Source organism: Aplidium turbinatum, chromosome 10 (assembly GCF_918807975.1).
Source record: "Aplidium turbinatum chromosome 10, kaAplTurb1.1, whole genome shotgun sequence".
Taxonomy (NCBI): Eukaryota; Metazoa; Chordata; class Ascidiacea; order Aplousobranchia; family Polyclinidae; genus Aplidium; species Aplidium turbinatum.
In genome coordinates this window covers 1,289,156-1,311,164 of record NC_137481.1, presented here as the reverse complement: position 1 = coordinate 1,311,164, position 22,009 = coordinate 1,289,156, and the positions used below count along the sequence as shown (strand labels likewise).

At 38.6% G+C, this 22,009-nt stretch overlaps 1 protein-coding gene across 2 annotated transcripts; it reads right to left on the bottom strand.

The window, feature by feature from the left end:
• Positions 1–849: 849 nt before the first annotated feature.
• LOC145778148 (uncharacterized) lies at positions 850–21,691 on the bottom strand. Of its 2 annotated transcripts, none has more exons than XM_082589572.1 (21): positions 21,584–21,691; positions 20,947–21,088; positions 19,351–19,436; positions 18,747–18,936; positions 17,637–17,870; positions 16,881–17,021; positions 15,494–15,617; positions 14,486–14,660; positions 13,125–13,247; positions 12,501–12,605; positions 11,903–12,046; positions 7,621–7,795; positions 6,968–7,122; positions 6,324–6,465; positions 5,770–5,933; positions 5,424–5,564; positions 4,519–4,638; positions 4,142–4,273; positions 2,866–3,084; positions 1,645–1,884; positions 850–1,347 (listed from the first exon to the last, which is right to left on the bottom strand). In XM_082589572.1, exons 1-21 carry the CDS (start codon positions 21,678–21,680, stop codon positions 1,298–1,300), a joined length of 3,099 nt encoding a protein of 1,032 aa, XP_082445698.1. In that variant the 5' UTR covers positions 21,681–21,691; the 3' UTR covers positions 850–1,297. The 2 variants fall into 2 exon arrangements, with proteins under 2 accessions (XP_082445698.1, XP_082445699.1); XM_082589573.1 differs by having other exon boundaries at positions 1,645–1,881.
• Between the last annotated feature and the right edge of the window lie 318 nt (positions 21,692–22,009).

The following is a 22,009-nucleotide window of genomic DNA, read 5'->3' as shown; positions in this document are numbered from 1 at the left end:
AAAGTTTTCAAACACCCATTTTATCCCATTCTTTTAGAATTGCTACAAGCCAACACCATTCATTATGGTACACGTGCACTACCTAGCGGGAGATGTTTGTCTGTTTTGGAAATTCTACATTAATCGACATTAGAAGATACTCAAAAGGACTTCACTTCGTGTACATAATCACACTAAAATTTTCTGGAATATTTCACTAATCAGAGCCGTATTTAACTTGTGCTCCCATTTTTAAAGTTAACACTGAAAAGATTACTCAGAGAAACCGAAGTTTTTTTTATCAACATCAAAAACTGTCAATTTGCTTTTAGAGCATCAGTTTATGTTAATCTTGATGACTAACAACTTGCATGTAAGTTGTCACTTGTTTAAGATGTGGAACTTGTTTGGGGAACCGCATACTGTGGAAGTGTCCGTCTCGGAATCGGTAGACATGGGTTCGATGCCCTGTCGGGTCAAAAGATATCAAAGACTTGTTAAAAGTGGTAGCGGTACTGAATTGTATTCCTGTTTGATACTCAGCAAAAAGTTCAAGGTAATAATGTAGCCTACTCCTCTGCACTGACTGCTTTGTGAAGCGCTAAAAACAACGAATACTGTATTTGCGAAGAATACAGCACTGCATAGTAACACTACTTTGTCTTAACAACTCATCAAAACTTTAAATTAATAAAATTATATAAATTATCGTGATGTGGTTGTTATAGCGACAAATGGTAAATCGATTTCTGCCTAATCTGCCAAAACAAACCTTGTTCAAGAATAGTCCCAAGAAACTGTTTGTTCAACACCAAGTGACGATAGTTGCAACGTTCATCTGATGAATGTAAAAGTGAAAGCAGAAACACACAAGATGCTGTTATCACTTTGTTATCGTTTCACGTGCCGTGGCAAAGCGCATCCTCGGAGAGAATGAAGCACAAGAAAAGCTTTATACACTGCAATACCGGTGAAAACAAGAGAAAAAGTTGGTTCAAAAAACAATCTTTAGAACAGTGCACACAAGATGCAAGAATGTTTACTTTTTTACGTCGAATTACGTACAAACATTCAAACAATTCAGTAGAGGCCGAAGCGGTGGAAACAAACAAATTATCCGAGACAACAAAAAAGACAATGAGACCATGAAATTATGACGTATGTCCAGATATTGCTTATCGTCTGGATTGACAAGCTTTATGTCTGTTTTATCACAATTTCAAACGTCCTTGTAATTTCAATTTGTCTCCAATACTTTGTTTCATCTGCTTCTGTGGAATAAAGCAATTGACATCTGGATGTTCTCAGTTGGGCAGCATCACTTTGCTTCGTTGGGATGGATTGAAGGAAAGGTCTGGACACTGTCATCTACAAAACATGGTCAAAGCCAAGAGCCATTTGGTTGGTTTGAAATTGTTACTAAGTATCGTCACCCGCGGTGATTATTTCATCATGTTATTTTTCATCGATTGTCGAGCCAATTATCGGATGATTGCTGGGTGTGAGGAATTCGCCTTATTAGGCTACATCAATCGACATGATTTCTTTTGGATTGGATGGTAACTTTTAACAATTTTTTCTGCTGATAACGAATATGAAGCAGATTTCTTTCTATCATCTCAGGAAGTTTTCATGGATTACAATTGAAATATTTTGATAACCTACCAGTAAATGATTCCGTAGTATTTGGAAGTTGCTTGGTTGTTGGTTGTGTAACTGAGGGGGTGGGACTGCTTGTTGTCGGTGAAGTTGAAGAACTTAAATTAATTGGCGATGGAGGTCGGGCCGTCGTGGATGACACTGATTGGGGAGTTGGAGTGGTGTCAGGGACTGGGGGGTTTGTTGTGGTGGTAGAAGGAGTTGCAGTTGATGATGTTATGGTTGTAATCGACGATGTCGTGGCTGCTGGAATGCATAAGTACAAATTGTTTATGTCACTGCATACCGGCAAGTAGCTAAATACAATGTGGGCTGAGTAAACTTTAGAAGAAAATCACTAAAATTATACAAAAAATTTTAATATTTTAAATCATCCTTTTACCCCCTCGCAGATGACGTCATATGTTGACTTCCTGCCAATGTCTGGCAATTATACTCGGCCGACATTGGTTCGCAGGACATCAGTTCCCATTTTGCGATTGCTGGGTTATTGATTCCGCTTGTTTTTATAAAATTTTTACTGATTTGTTGGAATTAAAATGGTTGGAACTCCTGGTTAAACTGTGAGTTTGCTGAGCCTGAGTTTAGCATCTACATATTGGGCTCTTTATTTTTTAGATTAGATTAGCTAGGATTCTCTGTGAACAACAAATTTAAACCATGAAATTTAGTTATTACTTTTTAAAACCTATACAGCCTGTTTCACCCTAAAAGGGAGTTCATCAGAAGGTTCTTATTCAAATAAAAATACCACTCTTTAAACAAATTTAAACCATTTTTTAAGAACTCAGTCGTTAGCACGAGGTTCAAAAGATAGGCATAGTCTTAGTTTTGCATAATTTTAAACGTTTATTGTTGACCTGAAAATAAAGAGAAAGAACATTATTTCCGGGGATTTTAACTCAAATCAAGTTAACTTTTCGTATATCGAATCGGAAAGATTTCAAATCGTCATAAATTCGAAACCGCACAGACGAAAGTTACCACAGATTGTGACATGGGACTACTTGACCAACCACGAGCCGAGCGATTGGTTTGCCAAACAGTGAACAGCTCGAACACTCTCAAAACCTTAAAAACTGAAGCAAAACTATGACGATTCTTTTCATTAGTGAAGGAAAAGGTTGAAATTGTTTTGTTTGAAATTTGTAGCAAAAATCACAAAGGTTTATACCAGAAGTGACAGCTTCCATTATAAGTGACAACAAAATGCGTTCGTTATCTCACCTGGATACTCGCAGCTAAGTTGGCTGTAGTTGGTTATTGACCACTTCAGTGTGGGGAGACAAAGATTGTAGATTGTCTGGTTCAACCAACTTCCATATCTGACCCACATCTTCTTGTTCTTACATCGGATTGCGTGGACAATATCACCATTGTCGCACATGGGGGTGCTTATGGATATGTTGTGAGAACGGAAAGGAATGGAGAGTTTGCAGAATACACCTGATGACAGCGATAAAGCATAATTACTGATGACGCAACAAACTGTTCAGTCCATTCTCGTCAACATTTACTAGATGTACCCTGTATTGCAAATTCTTTTGTAGTTACGTAGTTGCTTTTTTTCCTAGTGTAATTTGTTTTCCGTCTGTCTATCTGTTTTCCATACTGTTGCTTTTAATCGCTGCGTGTTTCTTGATGCTTATAGTCAGTTAGCTACTTATCTTCAAGAAGTTGAAATTTATTGCATTTTTATAAATATTTTCAGATTTCTGATGAGGGCTTAAGTTTAGCTGAAAACGCTCGACTGATAAAACTATTTGTAAATATGTAAAATGTAGGCTATTGTTATTGCTTAACCCTGTTGTATTCTTGCGTCATGCTTGTCTTTAGTACAAGAAAGCAAACTCTCTTCCGCAACTATATTTTAGATCAATTCTTTATAACTTCTTCATCGCCAATTGAAGGATTTTTTTCACTGTTTGGTTTCACTTGCGTAAAACTCCGCTTTGAATAATTGTTTCATCACAACGGCAATGCGCTATACGCAGATGGACTGTCCACCTTAGGTAGCAGATCTGCGCATCTTGAGTGATGACAGAAGAACGGATGCTTTTCAGTAGTGTTTTGACGTATTTCCATAAAAGATCGCCAATTATGGCGTGATAAAAAGACAGAACCTCAAGCCAAGGATAGAAACTCAACCAATGACAAACTTTTTGTGGATAGCAGAATTATTGGGTGCTTATTATCTCATGTTCACGATAAGCTTGAACCGAACATCAACACTTTCAGAAACACCCCATGGCCTATCAACCAATCGTCAATGTTTTTTACTTTGCAGTTTGCTGCATGCGATACGGTCGTGCTTATTCCTTTCACTTACTGCTTAAAAGGTTTTGTATTTATATTTTGATCTGGAGCATTTGTTTACGTTATCTTTTTGGTCTGTCATGAATTTCAACAGATCTCTGCCACAATGCGGCATGTATTGTTAGTGCCTGAGTAGTAAGGTGACCGAAGCGTTAGTTTTCCTTATGAATACAGAAAGCGAACTTACGTTTGATGGTGACGGTGAAGAAGCACTGTCCGACGTTATCCGATTCATCGGTTGCAGTGTAGAGGAAGGAATGGGTGCCACTTGTGTACTCGCTAGCAATCGTTGGGACGCTGATTTCCAACTTATCAGACGCTGGAAGAACAATTAAGATATTTCGAAATGCAACAACATCAAGTTTGTAAATACATCCTTGAATTCCTTGCATTGAAAGTTAAACTAACAAGTAACATTAACACTTAAAGTTCACGAGTAATTTTGCAGTTTTGCAATAAATAAATGCTTTTGAACTACAACAAACTGTTATTATAATTAGGTACAACTAAAATTCAATCACATCTGTCTGTGTTCATGGAAGTGACTATTCTATTACGGCTTACGTGTCTTATTGTCAGTCCATACAGGTGGGTCCCAGGGTGGCAATGATATGCTTAGCTTGCAGTACATGTACTCCAAGACCACATTCCTCGGGCAGGAATTTCCATAAGTGGGAGGGGTGTCTGTCATGATAAAACAATAAAAATCGCGCAATTGAAAACACTTTGATGGATGTGACCGCTGCATGAGTAGAATTGAAATACCAATCTCCGGGGGGACCAATATTATCTATCCAACAGTATTATGCCGATGGAAGCCTTCCTAAGCCAAAATGGGAAAAAAACTAACTAGAAAAGGCGATCTGGTACTAAGACACTTCTTCAAATGGGCGGTCTATCTAATACAGAAGCAATCACTAAGAAAAACAAATCAATAATTTTTGTTTTCTACAGTCTAAAGCCTAAACCTTCAAAACATTAGGCTAGGCTAAAACTCACAACAGTATTTCAATAAAAGTTATAATTTATGTTGTGGAACCGGTTTTCGTCCAATAGGACTCCTCAACACAACTGGATCGAAAAGAAAAAATTACAATAAATTGATATCAGTACAACTAGCCCGAAACAAACGAAAAACTACATTTCAAATAGAAAAAGTCAATTAATGTTGAAAACCTCTTTTTCTTTTTTCCTTTCTTTGGTATATTGGTAAGATTTTAACAAAACTATAAAGAAAGGAAAAAGAAAAAAAATGGAGGTTTAAAAAACTGTTGATTTGTTTTGTTCCAAAGCCATTATGTTACTTCTCTATGTCAAGACTTGTAAATTAGTAATTGGGTTACGTGGATTTTCATTTGAGACGAACATTATGTCAATCTACTTTATTTATGATTTGTCAATTTTTGATTTCTGAAGCTTTTCCCCAACATTGTCACTTTCTTTACATCTGCCATATGGTCGAGACTCACCATCGATGTCTGATTTTGTCTGGATGCACTTTTTCGCAGATACCCTGTATTTGTCTCCGCACTGACACACTGCACCACCTTCCGGCCGTTGTAAGCATAGTTGTTCACATTGCAAGGTGGCGCACTCCGGTGAGGGTGTTGCTGTAACAACACGTGGTTAAAACAGTAAAATCAAAACAACTCAAACAATTGAAAATTAAAGAAACGATACAAGTGTGAGATAAGGATTTGAGCTTCATCAAGAAGTTTGTTTAGATGAGGCGGCAGTGGTGGCTCTTTAAGATGCTACTGACACTTTTGTTAGGACGCGTGTTCTCACGAAGCAACATCATCCTCATCAACTCACAGTATTGCTTTTGATATGTCGAATCGTACATTGACAGATACCGAGGTTGGAAGAAATCTGAAGATCCGAAGTCTCGTTTGCTTTCAGGATTTTCGAGGCTGAACTTGATTACCCTTGGACTGGATCTTCCAATCATGTATCCGTAACTTCCATGGATGAAAAAGCTAAAAGTTAGCAGAGCTGGTCAGAAGAGCCGTGAAACAAACATTACGCCGACTGTGTAGTACATAGCTAACACTCTCACTTCCTTATCTTTGATATAAGTTACCACGAGAAGCTAACCACTTTCTGTCAAACTGATTTGCAGAAGACTAAAATGTCGAAAACCGTTCTATCATCAAAAATTGTGTAGCCTACCTTACTATAGCCACTGGACCACCTTTTTGATAGGGTTGCTCCATAAACAAACCACATATCGCATCGTTGGTGATGGCGGAAATATTTCTATAACTTTAAAATTCACGTAAGATGTAACTTACAATTTCAGATTATTTTCAAGCACAAGCGTCGCATGCCACTATCACGTGTAGGCCAACTTAATTGTGACGTCTTACTCAACAATAGGATCAGATCGAGAAGCTCCTCTGACGATACGTCGCGTACGATTTCCTGGAAGAAGTCCATTGATTTTCTTCAAGGAAGACAAAGAGACTTCATAGATAATGTTGCCGTTGCTTCCAAGGAAAAGCTTGCCATCTGAAAACCATATTCAACCAATAAAAATCAAGCCCACAGGTTAAGCCAATGACGAATCAAACAATCGTTGGATTGTTTATTAATCCAAAGCGTTTTTGCCATAAAGATGATTTAACGTTAATTGTGTGAATTTGCGAAACCTTCCGAAGATCAAATGTTTATTGATTCGATTCCTTTCGAAAGCACGTGACGGTACCTTGGAACAACAAGTGTACATTAATTGTGGAAGTGTAGCATTGAAATGATGCCTTTTTGAGTAAGACAAAAAAGAGCATAATTAGAATTTACTCCGGAATTTTTTTTAAATCTATTTTAAACTTTAAACCAGTTTTAAATAAAGAATTTAAAAACTTAAATGTATTTCTGGAGATACTATTGCAACACAAAAATAACGACAAGGTCTCGTTGTCAGCGAGGATTTGCAAGATTGGCAACAAATTGAAGGAGAGTATCAAGAGATTTTTACTTCTGAAAGAACTTGCAAATTAAACGAAATATTCACTTTTGTTGTCCACGAAGATCACGCGAGGAGTCAGGATGTTGTGGAAGACAACTTCGCTGGAGGAGCCATCTAAACCCGCGCGCATCACCGTGCCATGGGCGTTCACGTCATCATTTTCGTTTGTTGTGTTGTCAACAGCCGTCCAATAGATGTGCCTGTCAACAGTCGTTACCGGCGGTAAATTTGAGAAATGTTTTCACAAAAAAATGTGCTCTGGATAAACATCAAAGAGAGCTTCGGTGGAGAATTAACGTTGTTATGGCAGAAACATATTAAAGTACAAAAATAAGTATCATGAACAACTTTATCATTACTTTGTAATCCAAGAAATATAGGATCAGTAAACAAGGGTTCGGTTTCACGTCCAACGCCTCATTTCATGGTCTTCTTTGCAGTTCTTACAATAGTTTGATTATTTTTCATTGTCGAAATGCACAGAAGCAGTGTAATAACAATAGAGCAGGAGCGACGCTAACAAAAGAATTATTGTTTCATACACTAAAAACAGTGTTGATGCTTGTCATGGATGCGAGAAACTTACTTGTTCTGTTTGCATAACACGTGGCTGGGCTGCTGAGGATTCCTTTGCAGTTTTGAAATGAAATTATTGTTAAAAAGTATTCCACAAATGCCCATTGTCGTCAGCTACTCACTTGTTCTCTAAGTCCAGCGAGATGTCTTCAATGTGGTTTCTGGATAATTCACTGTCAGAGGGTTTGTAGAGAACTTTAGAGTAAGCGCCAGTTTTGTCCACAACATACAAGTACCCACTGTCGTCATCGGCATAATAAAGATTTCCCGTTCTTGGGTCGATTTCCATTATGTTAGCTGAATACAAAAAGCAGTCAAGAGAGAAAATAAATTGAAATTGAATAGAGGAGATGGTTGTTGTGGGTTCGATTGTTACTCTAGCAAGCAACTGCTATTTTGGAATTTTACAACCTATGTTAACTCTATGATCTGTGAACTCATTACGTTTTCAAGAGATATGTGTTTATTTAGCCTTAAATTACGAGTCGAGCAAAAATGGAACACAGAAACAAAAAGTTAGCAATAGAAAGGACTGGCAGTACCATGCTATTTTCTAGTCAAGATGCAGCCTGTCATCAGGCTTCTATCAGTACAGCGTCTAAAATGTTAATATTTTCTCATTTATTGGTTTTAATTCATAAAAGTGTTTCTCAGAAAAACGAGAAACAGCAAAGTTCTGGAATAGCCAAAAATGTTAAAGGACGCTGATAACAATAGTAGAAAGATACCAGGTGCAATTTGTAGGCAACATCCACAGACATGGGAGTTTGGAAAAGCAGCACTTTTTAACATGATACAAGGAAAACAAAGCACAGGTCGACAAAGATTCACGACGGCCACAAACACAATTGGCAAAACCGATAGTGATGCACGAATGTCAAATGACATAGAATCTTGGAAGACCATGATCGCCAACGCCTGTATCAAGTCAGGTACTTAGTCATTATAAATTCATGAAGTGGTTGGTTTTGTTTGAGCGACTACTGAGTCGCTGAAATGAACCCCAATCTTGTCTCCATGTTGTGCTTTAACAATGCCTCAAGGTTTAAGCGTTTGCAATATTAGAAAGAATTGATTTGTAGCAACTTACAGTAATACTAGAAGACTACATTTTCTTCTTAGATATTTGTAAAACTTTTTTTTAACTTTGTGTGGACACCATTACTCCATTAGGTCGTTGGGGTTTTATGTTTAGACCGTTTTTATTGGACTTCAACCATGGCTTACTATATTACAGGCCTCCCAGACGCGCAGTGCCACCTAAAAACTGGAGGCGAGTGTTTTAAAATCACGTTTAACGTGTAATTGGTACAGACCAATCATTTTATCATTTGCAACCATTTTTACATTTCTGACTGTCGAACCTACTACTTCTACACAGAATAAATATTTTTCTAGATACAGAATAAATGTTGCTAGATATTGAAACAACATAAAACAACTGATTTTGCTATAGGTTGTGTAATGCTTAGAAAGCATGCAAAATTGCAATTTAACCAAATGTCAACAAAAGAAACTTAAAGTTTATCAACATGAAAATGTATGCATTACACTCAATTCAACAATATTCATAAACAAATATGCAGTTATATGCTGTGAGCTTTGAGTTTTCAATTGAGTTTTACATTGCCAATTAATAAATTGTCACTTCTGGCAATATACGAAAGCCACATGCTAGCACAGTGATACTCAACCTGTTTTCTTTTGTGGCCCATTTTTACCAAGCAGAAGTTTCTGTGACCCACTATCCTGTTCACACTGTTGTAGTAGCTTAAAATCAAGGTTCGTATATGGTGCAATACAAGGCATTGATTGCATATCAAAACTACTAAACTAACGCACAAGTGTAAAATTAACTGCACTGAAACAAATGAAACTAAAATTTTCAATGAATCTAGCATTTTTTAAACAGTTCTGCGGCCCATCTCAAAATGTTTCCATGGCTGAGAACCGCTGTGCTAGCACAATCAAAACAATAAAACATATGAGGCCCTACATTGTGGAAGTCAGACAAATTAGCATCAGTTGTGTAGTTTCAAAACTTTTAGCTTTGCCTCCTTGTTGCTACGAGGTGTGTACAAGCGCGAATGATTGTTAAACAAAATATTGCACAAGGTTGCAGCATGCTGTTTACCTGCACACAAGCATAAAAATCTGAGATTTTCAGCAAAAGTTTTCTACCGATGCACTTCAGAAAAAGTTTGGCAAACTGCGCCAGGGCTCAGGTGGTGCATATTTTATTACTGCACAGCAAGTGCTTGAACAAGATGATATTTACAAAACCAAACTTCTTCTTGGCATAAACAAAAACCTGTTAAAAAGTGCTAATGCTGGTGGTCACTCTTGCTTGAAATGTGATTTTTCTATGTCAGAAAACGTTTGCACAGTCTTTGAACATTTGAACAAATTAGAGGGCTCACTGCCTACAGATGTAAGATGACATTGTTGTATATTGCTGGTTATGTTGTGCGAAACAGTAATTTTGATGTTGATGACACCGGTTTTTATTACAAAAAGTACGGTGAATGCATGAAAAAAATAAATCGTGGGGGATTGACAATTCCTGGCGATAACGTCTGCCAGTGGGTGTTTTACAGCTACATACTTTTTCGAGAAGTGGCAAATGTAACTTGCCGTAAATCTCTATGTGTTCTTTTGCTTTGTGCAAGTAAACAGCATGCTGCAACCTTGTGCAATATTTTGTTTAACAATCATTCGCGCTTGTACACACCTCGTAGCAACAAGGAGGCAAAGCTAAAAGTTTTGAAACTACAGAACTGATGCTAATTTGTCTGACTTTCACAATGTAGAGCCCCATATGTTTTATTGTTTTGATTGTGCTAGCACAGCGGTTCTCAGCCATGGAAACATTTTGAGATGGGCCGCAGAACTATTTAAAAAATGCTAGATTCATTGAAAATTTTAGTTTCATTTGTTTCACTGTAGTTAATTTTGCACTTGTGCGTTAGTTTAGTAGTTTTGATAGTGGTAACAATGAATGATGCTGCTGTTTTTTACTACAAAGTGGCAATTTTTGTTCTAATTATAAACTCGGTGGCATGTTGCAATAAATGCCTTGTACTGCACCATATACGAACCTTGATTTTAAGCTACTACAACAGTGTAAACAGGATAGTGGGTCACAGAAACTTCTGCTTGGTAAAAATGGGCCACAAAAGAAAACAGGTTGAGTATCACTGTGCTAGCATGTGGCTTTCGTATATTGCCAGAAGTGACAATTTATTAATTGGCAATGTAAAACTCAATTGAAAACTCAAAGCTCACAGCATATAACTGCATATTTGTTTATGAATATTGTTGAATTGAGTGTAATGCATACATTTTCATGTTGATAAACTTTAAGTTTCTTTTGTTGACATTTGGTTAAATTGCAATTTTGCATGCTTTCTAAGCATTACACAACCTATAGCAAAACCAGTTGTTTTATGTTGTTTCAATATCTAGCAACATTTATTCTGTGTAGAAGTAGTAGGTTCGACAGTCAGAAATGTAAAAATGGTTGCAAACGATAAAATGATTGGTCTGTACCAATTACACGTTAAACGTGATTTTAAAACACTCGCCTCCAGTTTTTAGGTGGCACTGCGCGTCTGGGAGGCCTGTAATATAGTAAGCCATGACTTCAACTAAGCTAAAAAGTTTTACAATCAGTCCGAATGCACCTACCGTGTACGTCATGCACCTACCGTGTGCGTCATGCACCTACCGTGTACGTCATGCACCTACCGTGTACGTCATGCACCTACCGTGTACGTCATGCACTTACCGTGTGCATCATGCACATACCGTGTGCGTCATGCACCTACCGCGTGCGTCATGCACCTACCGTGTGCGTCATGCACCTACCGTGTGCGTCATGCACCTACCGTGTGCGTCATGCACCTACCGTGTGCGTCATGCACCTACCGTGTACGTCATGCACATACCGTGTACGTCATGTACATACCGTGTACGTCATACACTTCCGTGTACGTCATGCACCTACCGTGTGCGTTATGCACCTACCGTGTGCGTCATGCACCTACCGTGTGCGTCATGCACCTACCGTGTGCGTCATGCACCTACCGTGTGCGTCATGCACCTACCGTGTGCGTCATGCACCTACCGTGTGCGTCATACACCTACCGTGTGCGTCATGCACCTACCGTGTACGTCATGCACATACCGTGTACGTCATGTACATACGTGTACGTCATACACTTCCGTGTGCGTCATGCACCTACCGTGTGCAATATGCACCTACCGTGTGCATTATGCACCTACCGTGTGCGTCATGCACCTACCGTGTGCGTCATGCACCTACCGTGTGCGTCATGCACATACCGTGTGCGTCATGCACCTACCGTGTACGTCATGCACATACCGTGTACGTCATGCACCTACCGTGTACGTCAGACCGAAACACCCCGGGAGTCAAACCGAGAAATTCGGATCTGTAGATAGCGGTTTGCTTTCGGTCGTACCAATAGATTGTCTTCGTTGCAGAGTCTAGCGTGATACCGATCACACTTTTGTCGAACGTCGTCGCTGCAATGAACACAAAGCTCACGATGAAACGTCACACATAGGCTACCCGCTGACGATGAACCAATTTAAACAATCTGATGGATCAAGCAAACAGAGGATGTAGCGTTTAGCTTCAAAATTAAATTTAACTCTAAGTATCAATGTTCAGCACACGCTGTCTAGGTTCGTATCGTGTAATTTGTGTTGTGTGGTAGAAACTCCTGCCGCGTTCCCCACATAATGCCTTTGGCCAACGCAACTGTTGAGTTGGCGCTCCCACTCTGTTTACTTGCTTGTTATGTTGAGGTTGATAATCTTATTTGTCTGAAGAACTAATTCAGTTGTTTATATTTATTTAGGTGTTCCATTTAGTTTGTTAAAGCTAATCAAGCTTGCGTAATAAAGTATTGTATTATTTCACAACAGTTCGCACGTAATTGGTCAACTGCATCATTCCATTAAAAGTAGCACTCACGTATGTTTAGCGCTGAGTATCTCTCCTTGTCGTCATTGAAAGGGATCTGGAACATCTTCTTCAGAGCCACATCGACCATGAGAAGAAAATTATCTTCGACGTGATCTGAAATCAATTTTGAGGATTATTAAATTTTTTAAATTTCTGAGTCTTGACTGATAATTCTTTCTTATTGGAAATAATAGCATGGATTTGGGACTTGGGAGAGAAGTAATTCTGGAATATTATAGACAGATGACTCAAGTTAGTATTTTATAGTATTTATTTATGAAAAATCCTAACAAGACAACAACATATTTAATTCAAACGTTTGCTAAAAAACTCTCTGCCCTCGTCAAGAAATAACCTTATACATTTCAACAAAAAGTAAGTAACTGTAAATAATGATAATAATAAATGACTTAAAAATAATTACAATATGCACTGAGCTAAGTATAGACCCAACTGAAGAACGGGTGCCCAAGGTACTAACATTCTATGTAATACTTTGTTACTAATTCCATCACTTTCTAATGTAGCCTACAGTTATTTTACAAAACTAATAAAAGTTGTGATGATTACATTCGTTCAACACAGGGTTGATGCCACGTCGTTTAAACCATGTTTAGAACTACTTCATCTTACTGAGGCGACAGTAGTTATTCATCTTTATGTATCCCAAAGTGCAGGCGCAGCTGTACTCTCCATCAGTCAGTGGTATACAAAGTTGATCACAGGTATGGTTTGGTTTGCATCCGTTAGGTGTCTCTATGAAAGAATATCGATTTTAAGTCAAATGCATGCATCACTTCGTGTCTTGCTCTAAGCGTAGTTGACTATTGAATCACAATAGTTGTGCAACTGTTCAAACTAGCCTATTATGATGCCCAATCATCACACAGAATTGTCAAAGGCTAGCTGGAGAAAAGCGATGTTCCTAATTGCTTAAATTCCATTTTTGATTTGTTTAACACTCTGGATCTTCGAATTTTGCTTTAGTTAGCAACACTTGGTATTTTATCAACCATGGCCGTTGAGAGGAAAATTCGGACTCGACACCGACAATATTTTCGGGCCCCAAATCAAAACACTTTTAAGAAAAACGCACTACTGTTTATCTAGAGAAAACGCTGTGTTTTTTTCAAGTTCCCTGGCCCGTGTTCTAAAGTACCCCCTGACAACACTACTAATAGTGACGCATCAACATCTGGCACTAGCAGGCAAGTCTTCTGCTTCATCTTAATATCACCTTTGTGACATCACCAGAAGTTTATCACTGCAAAGCTCATGAAAAGTTGCCTTCGAGATTTAGACAAGTTTCGTTTTTACACCAAAAAATTTGATAGATCAGGCAGCGCTGGTTCAACTCTCAAGGTGTGCGCCTGAGCAACTCACTTTATGGACAGTTCTACTGGATGGAGTAATTCACAAACAACAATACTTCAACAACAGGCGGAAACTCCACTGTTCTAATCTTAGTGACTGTGCCTGCGTTAGTGGCGCAAAGCTTCTTCAACTATGCGATGCTTCCAGAATTGAGCTTCAAAGAGGCTTTTTAGGTCCGCGGATAAAGATTGGAATACACACACTACTAGGTGGGACTTTAATAAAAAATATGTTATTTTGATGTTGAATTGCAATTTGGCGACTTAGAAGATCAACTGGAAGAAAAACCCATAAAATGTACTTAGATTATTTTACAAACACTCACAAAGTAAACCTTAAAGTGCCTCGTGTTCGCCAAACATTTTGGAAACTAATGTGTTTTTATTTTCAGTGTTATAAATTCAATTGATTTTTAAGTGTCATAATTCCACTTGTGACAATAAAAATGAAAACAATTACTACATTTTGGGCTCTATTATTTACCAGGCGTTTTAACCATTTTGATCTTGATCTTAGCGACTACTGGTCATCAACACAGTCCGAGTTAAATTTTTTGTTTGAATGCAGTTGGTAATATTTTGAAGTCGTTGAATGTGTAGACGATATTGTGAACACATTACCTTCATAAGGAGGTATGTATTCCTCATTTGTGCTGTAGATGGACAATGATTTGGTTTTAGTTGATGTCTTGTATGTCTGGCGAACCAACCCAGTTTTGGTCAGTATCCAGAGCCTGTGGAATCTTCCTATCGTTGAATCATAATATCCGATTTGATCAGCGAGATAAATTGTGTCCTAAGATGCAAAATAAAAGCAGATAGGTGTCAAGTTTCTTACTTTGAAAATTTAAATTGATAAACTTTATTATTGCCTATGTTCTTGTTGCATGTTCAAAGATGCTATTAAAGGTTTGCACATGCAATTATATCGACTAAGCTAGCTATGTCCAATCCAAATGCCTTCCGAGGCCAAAGTTTATGTTTGTATTTTAGGAAGGGACTGTACAACATGGTTCTACTATGCAACTATACAAAATAGTTGAAACAGATTGGCGTGTTATAAAACTCAAATGGCGCACTATGCAAACGAATTAACTACAATTGATTTTCTTCATTAAACAATCTCAAAGCGATGTTTGTCCTCTCAAGCGTAAAAGCTATAAAATATAAAATTGGGTGCATGGTAGCAACATTGGACAAAGTATCTTGACCTGGCTGTTCAAAGCCTGTTCTAAGTTTTGGTAAATTTGACTCATACGAAATAAGAAGAATGCTGTTGAGTGATGAGCTAGTTAGAAGTATTGATAACTGTGCTGCTTTTTTTCAATAAATTTAATCTTTAGCTACTGTATTTTGTTCATCAAATGTAGATGCAATGATATATGTTAGACCTATTCCTGACGAGGACACCAGCCCATGTGGTGTCGAAAACATTCGATGTAAAGTTTGTTTTAATGTAATTTTTCTGGGATTGTTCAAAATTAAATGTGTTAAATCTGTCCATGTTACTCGGCTTGGTATTTTTATGGTATAACAAGACAAACTCTCTACCGAAGTTGTATAATCATCTTTTATAATATGTCAGCATTGCACTGTAGCGAATAAGAAGCCACAATATAGCCTACAAACCATGTAAGCTGCAATTCCCAAGAATTTTCCGACTCGTCTGCTGTAGATCAAAGTCAAGTTTCCTCCATCTAGGTCGCTGCTCATTATGAATGTTCTTGGACTATTGTTGCTTATCCAGTACAACCTGGATTTACAATTGATGTTGTTATCAACGCCAAAAGGAGGGTTGCTAAGCAAATAATAATAAAAATAATTATGTTTCATTTTGTGACATGAGATGCAGCACATCTCATGTAGCAAACCTACACTTGGACTATATATTCAGTGCAACCACATAGCCTACAGTAGTAGGCTACACTGCGACCACATATTCAGTGCAACCACACAGTGTGACGTTTGGCTTCGATCACCGCAAGCTCGCGCGAGAAACTAAATTAGTCTCGCGCTTGTCTTCAGATGATCTCACATTTTTTGTAAGTTACACGATTCATTTTTGGACTACGTGGAGAAAAATTCAAACAGTTTTAGTTTGGTTTGGTTACAGAACAGTCGTTTCTTTTCTTTATCACCAGAGTTGAGAAAAATGGAGAAATAAAACGAAGACGTGCACAACTGCACAATTGTTTCTTATTATTTGCATGGAGTTATAAACCTAGACCAAAGAAAGGAAAGAGAACAAGACCGTTTGCGCACAATAGTACACTGCGATCCCATATGCAACACAAGTACACAACAGACAATTGGAAGCCACAAAGAAAAATGTAGTCATCGTTTTAGCTGCTTCCAAGTATTTTGGCATGCTAAACATGCATGCTTTCTTGCCGTGACACAGCCGCGTGCTCTGAAGCGGTGTCCAACTGGCGCCCTTTCGAAGGCGAGCAGACTTTCTCGCTACGCCCAGTTACAAAGCCGGAAGAAGAAATTTGTTAAAAAAAGGTCGTGTTATCCTCACTCAGTTGTTTGATTGCATTATTATGCATTGTGACTGTGGACTACTTGCTATCTTTACCCTAATTTTCCAACGCAAACACTTTTGATAAATTTGACTGAATTTTACTTCATACTTTAATGCGTTTATTTCGTTCGACAATAATCAACAAATACGTCGTTAAAAATAAAATAACAAGAAATGAAGCTTTTCAAAATCTACAATTTTTTTTGGGGTTAAAGAAAAATGTACCTTTGATTGAAATGTATCTTTGAGCTGGAGGAGAGTGATGGGCACTGTAGCGACGCCGTACAAATATAGTATAAATAATAAAAACAAAGCCGGTGTATTGTTTTAGTTGACAGGGTGTGCGTCGTTCAATGATTTTACGCTACTTGTATTTTGTGGTCTGGTCTTTCAAACGCACGCCATCAAGTACACAATAAACTATTTCTAGGAAGATGTTTAAACAAAATTCAATATCTATTCAAAGCGTTGTGTTTTCGCTACTCTTTCGACCTGTCATCAGTATAATCCACAGTAAGACTTGGTACTTCATGTACAGTTGGCTGGTGGAACAGAGTGGTTATGTTGGTTCCATCCATATTCGCCATTTTTATCGACGGCGTGTATTCTTGATAGACTGAAAAGTAGATTCTCCTGCAAGGAATAACTACAGTACCGCACTTTGTTTGAACTTTTTTCGTCTCAGTAACCTTTGATTGGTCTATTTCATGTTATGCGCAGTAACCTACACTATACGAGAGATGCAGTAGCCTACCTTTAAATGACCCACAACAGTAGTCTACCTCACATGACAATAATCTTGGAACAAGAATAAGTTCAGATCAGTTCTGAAGTTAGACTGAGTGATTTTCTAAAAAAAGCAGTGCTTTGGATCGAGTGTTTTGGTAACAGTTAAACAACCATCTGATCATGTGGTTGGTTGGTTTTGAATCTTTATCCTCGGACTGACCAAGCCTTGATTGATTATTCCTGGTAGTTTCGCATACTTGTAGAGACTCTTGACGCAGAGCCGGTTACCGAGATTAACAGAGTGAAGTTTTCCGATTGTTGCAAGGTTGTTGCCGGGAAATTATTCCATTCACTAGGTGCCGCTGAATGGAGAGCAGTCCTTAGAATGCGTTGCTCAAGTGCATACCTCGAGAGTCGAACCAGCGCCGCGTGATCTTGAGCCGGACGCGTAACCACTGAGCTATCGAGGCGGACGATGCGCTAATCAAAAGTGACCAAATTTTTAGAATTTGCTGTCACCTTCTTCCCTCGTGCAAAGCAAGACCAAGCGGTTCTTCTGATTGATTCTTGTAGAGTTTGACGAAGTATTCAAAGTTTCTGTCAGCCACCATCACCCATCGTTGACTTGAATCTGTCCAGTACAAGTTTCCAGACACGAAGTCGTAAGCTATCTCTTCTATACCATGGCACATTCCTTCCATGTAGTATCTCGTTTCGTTTGTTGCCAATGAAAGCACACCCAAGTGATTCACTCTAAACAAATTTAATTTCAAATCAGGGATATCTATAACTAATCCCTGTTTCAAGTTTTTCAAAAGTTGGAAATATTTAATGAAGATCGTCGCAAAGTGTGTTCTTTAAACCTTTCAACACGTTTAGGAGCAAAATGGTTAGAACGCCTGGTTTAATCTAATCAAAAAGTAATGAGCCCAAAATGTAGATACTAAACGCATGTTTAGCAAACGTTTCGAAAACTATACTGTCTTCGTTCTTAGTGCTATAAACACATTCGTCGTGTGAGCGTCTGGGGCCGAGGGTTTATCCTTTTACCACCCCAGATTCACGATGTTCCCGGACTACACTGGAAGGCTAGTAGAGAGCAGCCAGTCTTTGGTTTCATCATCCATGACACGCAGACCTTCCACTCCGTTAGGTGGCTTGAAGATGGAGCAGTCATTGATGATGTGGTCTGCGGTCTGTTCTTCGGCACCACATTCACAGGAGGAGGAAGAGGCCATTCCCCATTGGTGCATGGTTGAGCGGAAAAGCCCGACGCCCGTACGGAGACGGTTGAGGCATTGAATATATTGAATCTACAGCTATATATAGCACTGAAGATGAAGACAGTATAGTTTTTGAAACGTTTGTTGAACAGGAGTTTAGTATCTACAATTTGGGCTCATATTTTTTGATAAGATTAATCTCTTTTTTTCATGAAATTTGTCTTTTGAATCACTCCTCAGGTTTGGGATACTTTTGAAGCAGGCTCCCATTTGTAGCTGACAGACATCATTTGGCTAGGTTGCCGATGAACGTTCAACAGACATTTACATTCAAAATTTGTTTGTCTATAATCTGATGAGGTACAGAAATTAAATGAAATCTCTCGCAAATATTCAATAGCTTTACTTGTAATCGATGAAAAACACTTGTTCTTCTCTTTTGTTGGAGGCGAGCGCCCAAAGGAAACTTGTCCCCGACGTGTTGTAGATATTGTGGCTTGGCTGATAGAACCCAACCTCTGGATCGGCAGGGTAATGAGCAATCCAGTTGTTTCCTCTGTAATCTCGACTGGTATACAACAGCAAGCTGTCATCTTCTGCAAGTGCAATAATGCGATAATTACTGAACTTAGTGTTACTTTGAAATGTCAAGGGAAAGATGGAAAGAAGTCCCAAGAAAACAGAATTCTGAAAGAAACATAGCCAAATAAAATATAGGATTGACTTTAAAATTTGTACTTTGATGCCAGCTGCTCTAGTAGAGTGCCGCGATCAAGCAAGGACGGTGTAACTATCAGAATGTGTAGTTGGCCAATGCACTTGGTGCAGCTTTCTGTTAACGATTGTGGTGGATCCAACCAACAACATGCTCAATCTTCGGTGACTGGGCTTGCGTTAGTGCTTCAAAGCTTCTAAAGACACTGTCAGGATGACACATCAAAAGAAGTTTTCCCATTCAGAAGATAAAGGTTCCTATGAAATCAAACTTTTGAAAGATGTAAGCTACTTACTGCATTTAGGAATCCCACAATAATCCCACTTGATGGTTTTATTGATCGTGTAGCACCAAAGACCACTCAGTGCATGATCTGGGTTTCTACAATAACAAAACAACAGTTCTTTTAAAACATGGTTAGCCTACGTAATAATAACTTAGATACCATGCTGCCAACCTTCTTCTAGTGAATCCTGGAAACCTGCAATTTGAAAAGGCAAATAACAACAATTAGATACAGTAACCCAAAACACCCTATATATATATTCAGGCAATAGCTTTATTAGCCCATATAGTTTTAGTTGATATTTTAAAGGGGTGTACATAGACATTTGTTGTGAAGATCTGCCATTGTGCGTTATCAAGAGTGCTGATGATCGTGAGAATGCATAACCTTAATGACACCATGTGGGTGATGACCCACTGTCTTCGCCCCACTTGCACTGACTTCGTGTAGGCTACTAGCAGGGATTGCCCCAGCCAACTTGTGAAAAGACAAATGTACTAGATGAAGGCTATCCCTTAAATCACTTGCTTCAAGGCACTACTTTAGACATGCCTTTGCGTGTCCTGTCAAAGACACAGGCGCATGCTTTTTAGCGGTGTCGAACCGGCGCCCTTCTGCATGCCGTTCCAGTACTCTCATTACTTGGCTATGCAGCTGCCTCGCCTGAGGTTTGTTGACATAAAATTGTCTCTGAGCAGACATTTCTAAGGCTTAGATGCGGTTACTTATCTTTGCCACAGCGTAAGCCTCGGGCGCTCCGCTCTTTTGCGACTCCAAGATGAACTTTTATGTGAAAACTTAATCTTTTATTTCTGCTCTGGAAAGAGTGGAAAGTTCGCTCTTGCAGAGTAGTCTGATCTGCACGTAGACCTAGCATTCTTCAGAGGTACGTCATAACCGCATCATTGTGATGTTTCGTGAGGCTTATTAATACAGCTGCGTTGAAGCTTGTTGTAAAATTTGCAAGCTTTATTTCACTTTGCCATGCTTTTTATGAAAAAGCAGTAGTACACAGCATGACATTACTACATTCCTGATGCTTTTACCTGAACCCGCGTAGCCCCAAATAATTATAATTGTGACAAAGTATCACAAAAGTTGGATTATCACTGAACCTTGTCAAAACATTATACCTGATCTGACATGTGTGGAGATTTTACCAACTGTTGGTGAATGACTAATAGTTTGTGCATGTCAAGCTTGCAGGAAGAAGCAAATCGACAAAGGACAACGACAAAGCTGGACACGCTGTCCTGTCAAGAAATGCTAAAGTATATTTGTATGCGGTAGCGTCGACAGGGGTGTCCAGGGAGTAATTTTGGACCCGGGGTGATTTTAGGGGCCCGTAACATTTCCAAGAGACCCTGGAACTTATTATAGTAACCACCTCATATTTGCTGGATACAGTGCGCTTTTTCTTAAAAGTGTCTTCATTAGGGGCACGATGACGTCATTGTTACTGGGCCCAAATTATCCTCTCAACGGCGCTGTACAGCTCAGTATATGACAAGACCAGTGTACACAAACGTCGGATGGAACCTTGCCATTCCATCGCTGTGTTTGTACTGTCACTGTATATACTGCGCAGTGATTATATGTTCAAACCTGCAATAATTGTGGCTAAAATTTCCTTTCGGGCGCTGAACCACTAGGTGGGGCTCGTTCACGTCCCATCGTTGACAGGGAGTCCCATCCTTAGTCACGCTCCGCGTCCCACGGTACCAGTTGCTTGGTCCGCTGACGCAGTCTGAAAGAATCAAGTAGTTTGATAAATGAACTTCATCTCAACGACTCAAATACTTCGCTGCTATTCGTTAAACCTTTCATTTGAATGTGACAAATGATGAAGCCATTTTTATGGTGACAAAAGCTTTAATAGCAAAGCAATGTCTTTAAACTTTGTGAACTTGGCTGTGTTTATTTCATCATTTATACTCGAATTAAATTTAAATCACTTATTGATTGACAGTTGGCGAGTTACTTTTAAGTTAACAATTTATGAGACAGAACGTGGCAACCGGTTGAAGGACACCTTGATATTGTGTAACAAAAGCAAAGATAGATAAAAACCAGCATATCGATTCATGCATTTTCTTATAATTCTTGGCCACAATTTTAAAAATATGTATAGTAGCCTACATACGCTAAATGGTGTAAGTTAAATATTAGCTGTCAATCATTCACATGCATATTGGCTACTGACGGAGTTGCAAACTTCATGACGTTGGTTCATCAGACTTACCTTCGGCCTGGGAAGGATCAATTTGACAACGTACTCTTTGCACGGAACACAAACCTAAAATAACCAACAAAACTCTCCTGTTGCTGGGTAGCTCCATTTTATTACCAACAAAATACTCTGAAATAAAGTAAATCTGTTACTTTGACACGGAATAAGATTTTGCAAGTTTACAGTTGGACAGTTTTTATAGCTTTCTGAGACTTTTCTATTTTTCGAAGTGTTCAAAGAAGATTTTTATAAGATTACATATCTCTTCCTGTCTTTGAATTTGTTTAATTCTGGAATTCTCTCGGCAACACCAACTCTTATCAACTCCTTCCTGATGAGAGCATTGCTACATTTTGTAAAAGAGATGAGTTGTGACTCGTACAAGTCCATTGAGTCAAGAAACCGGAGTGAAACCGGTTTGTGGTTTCGCCTTATGGC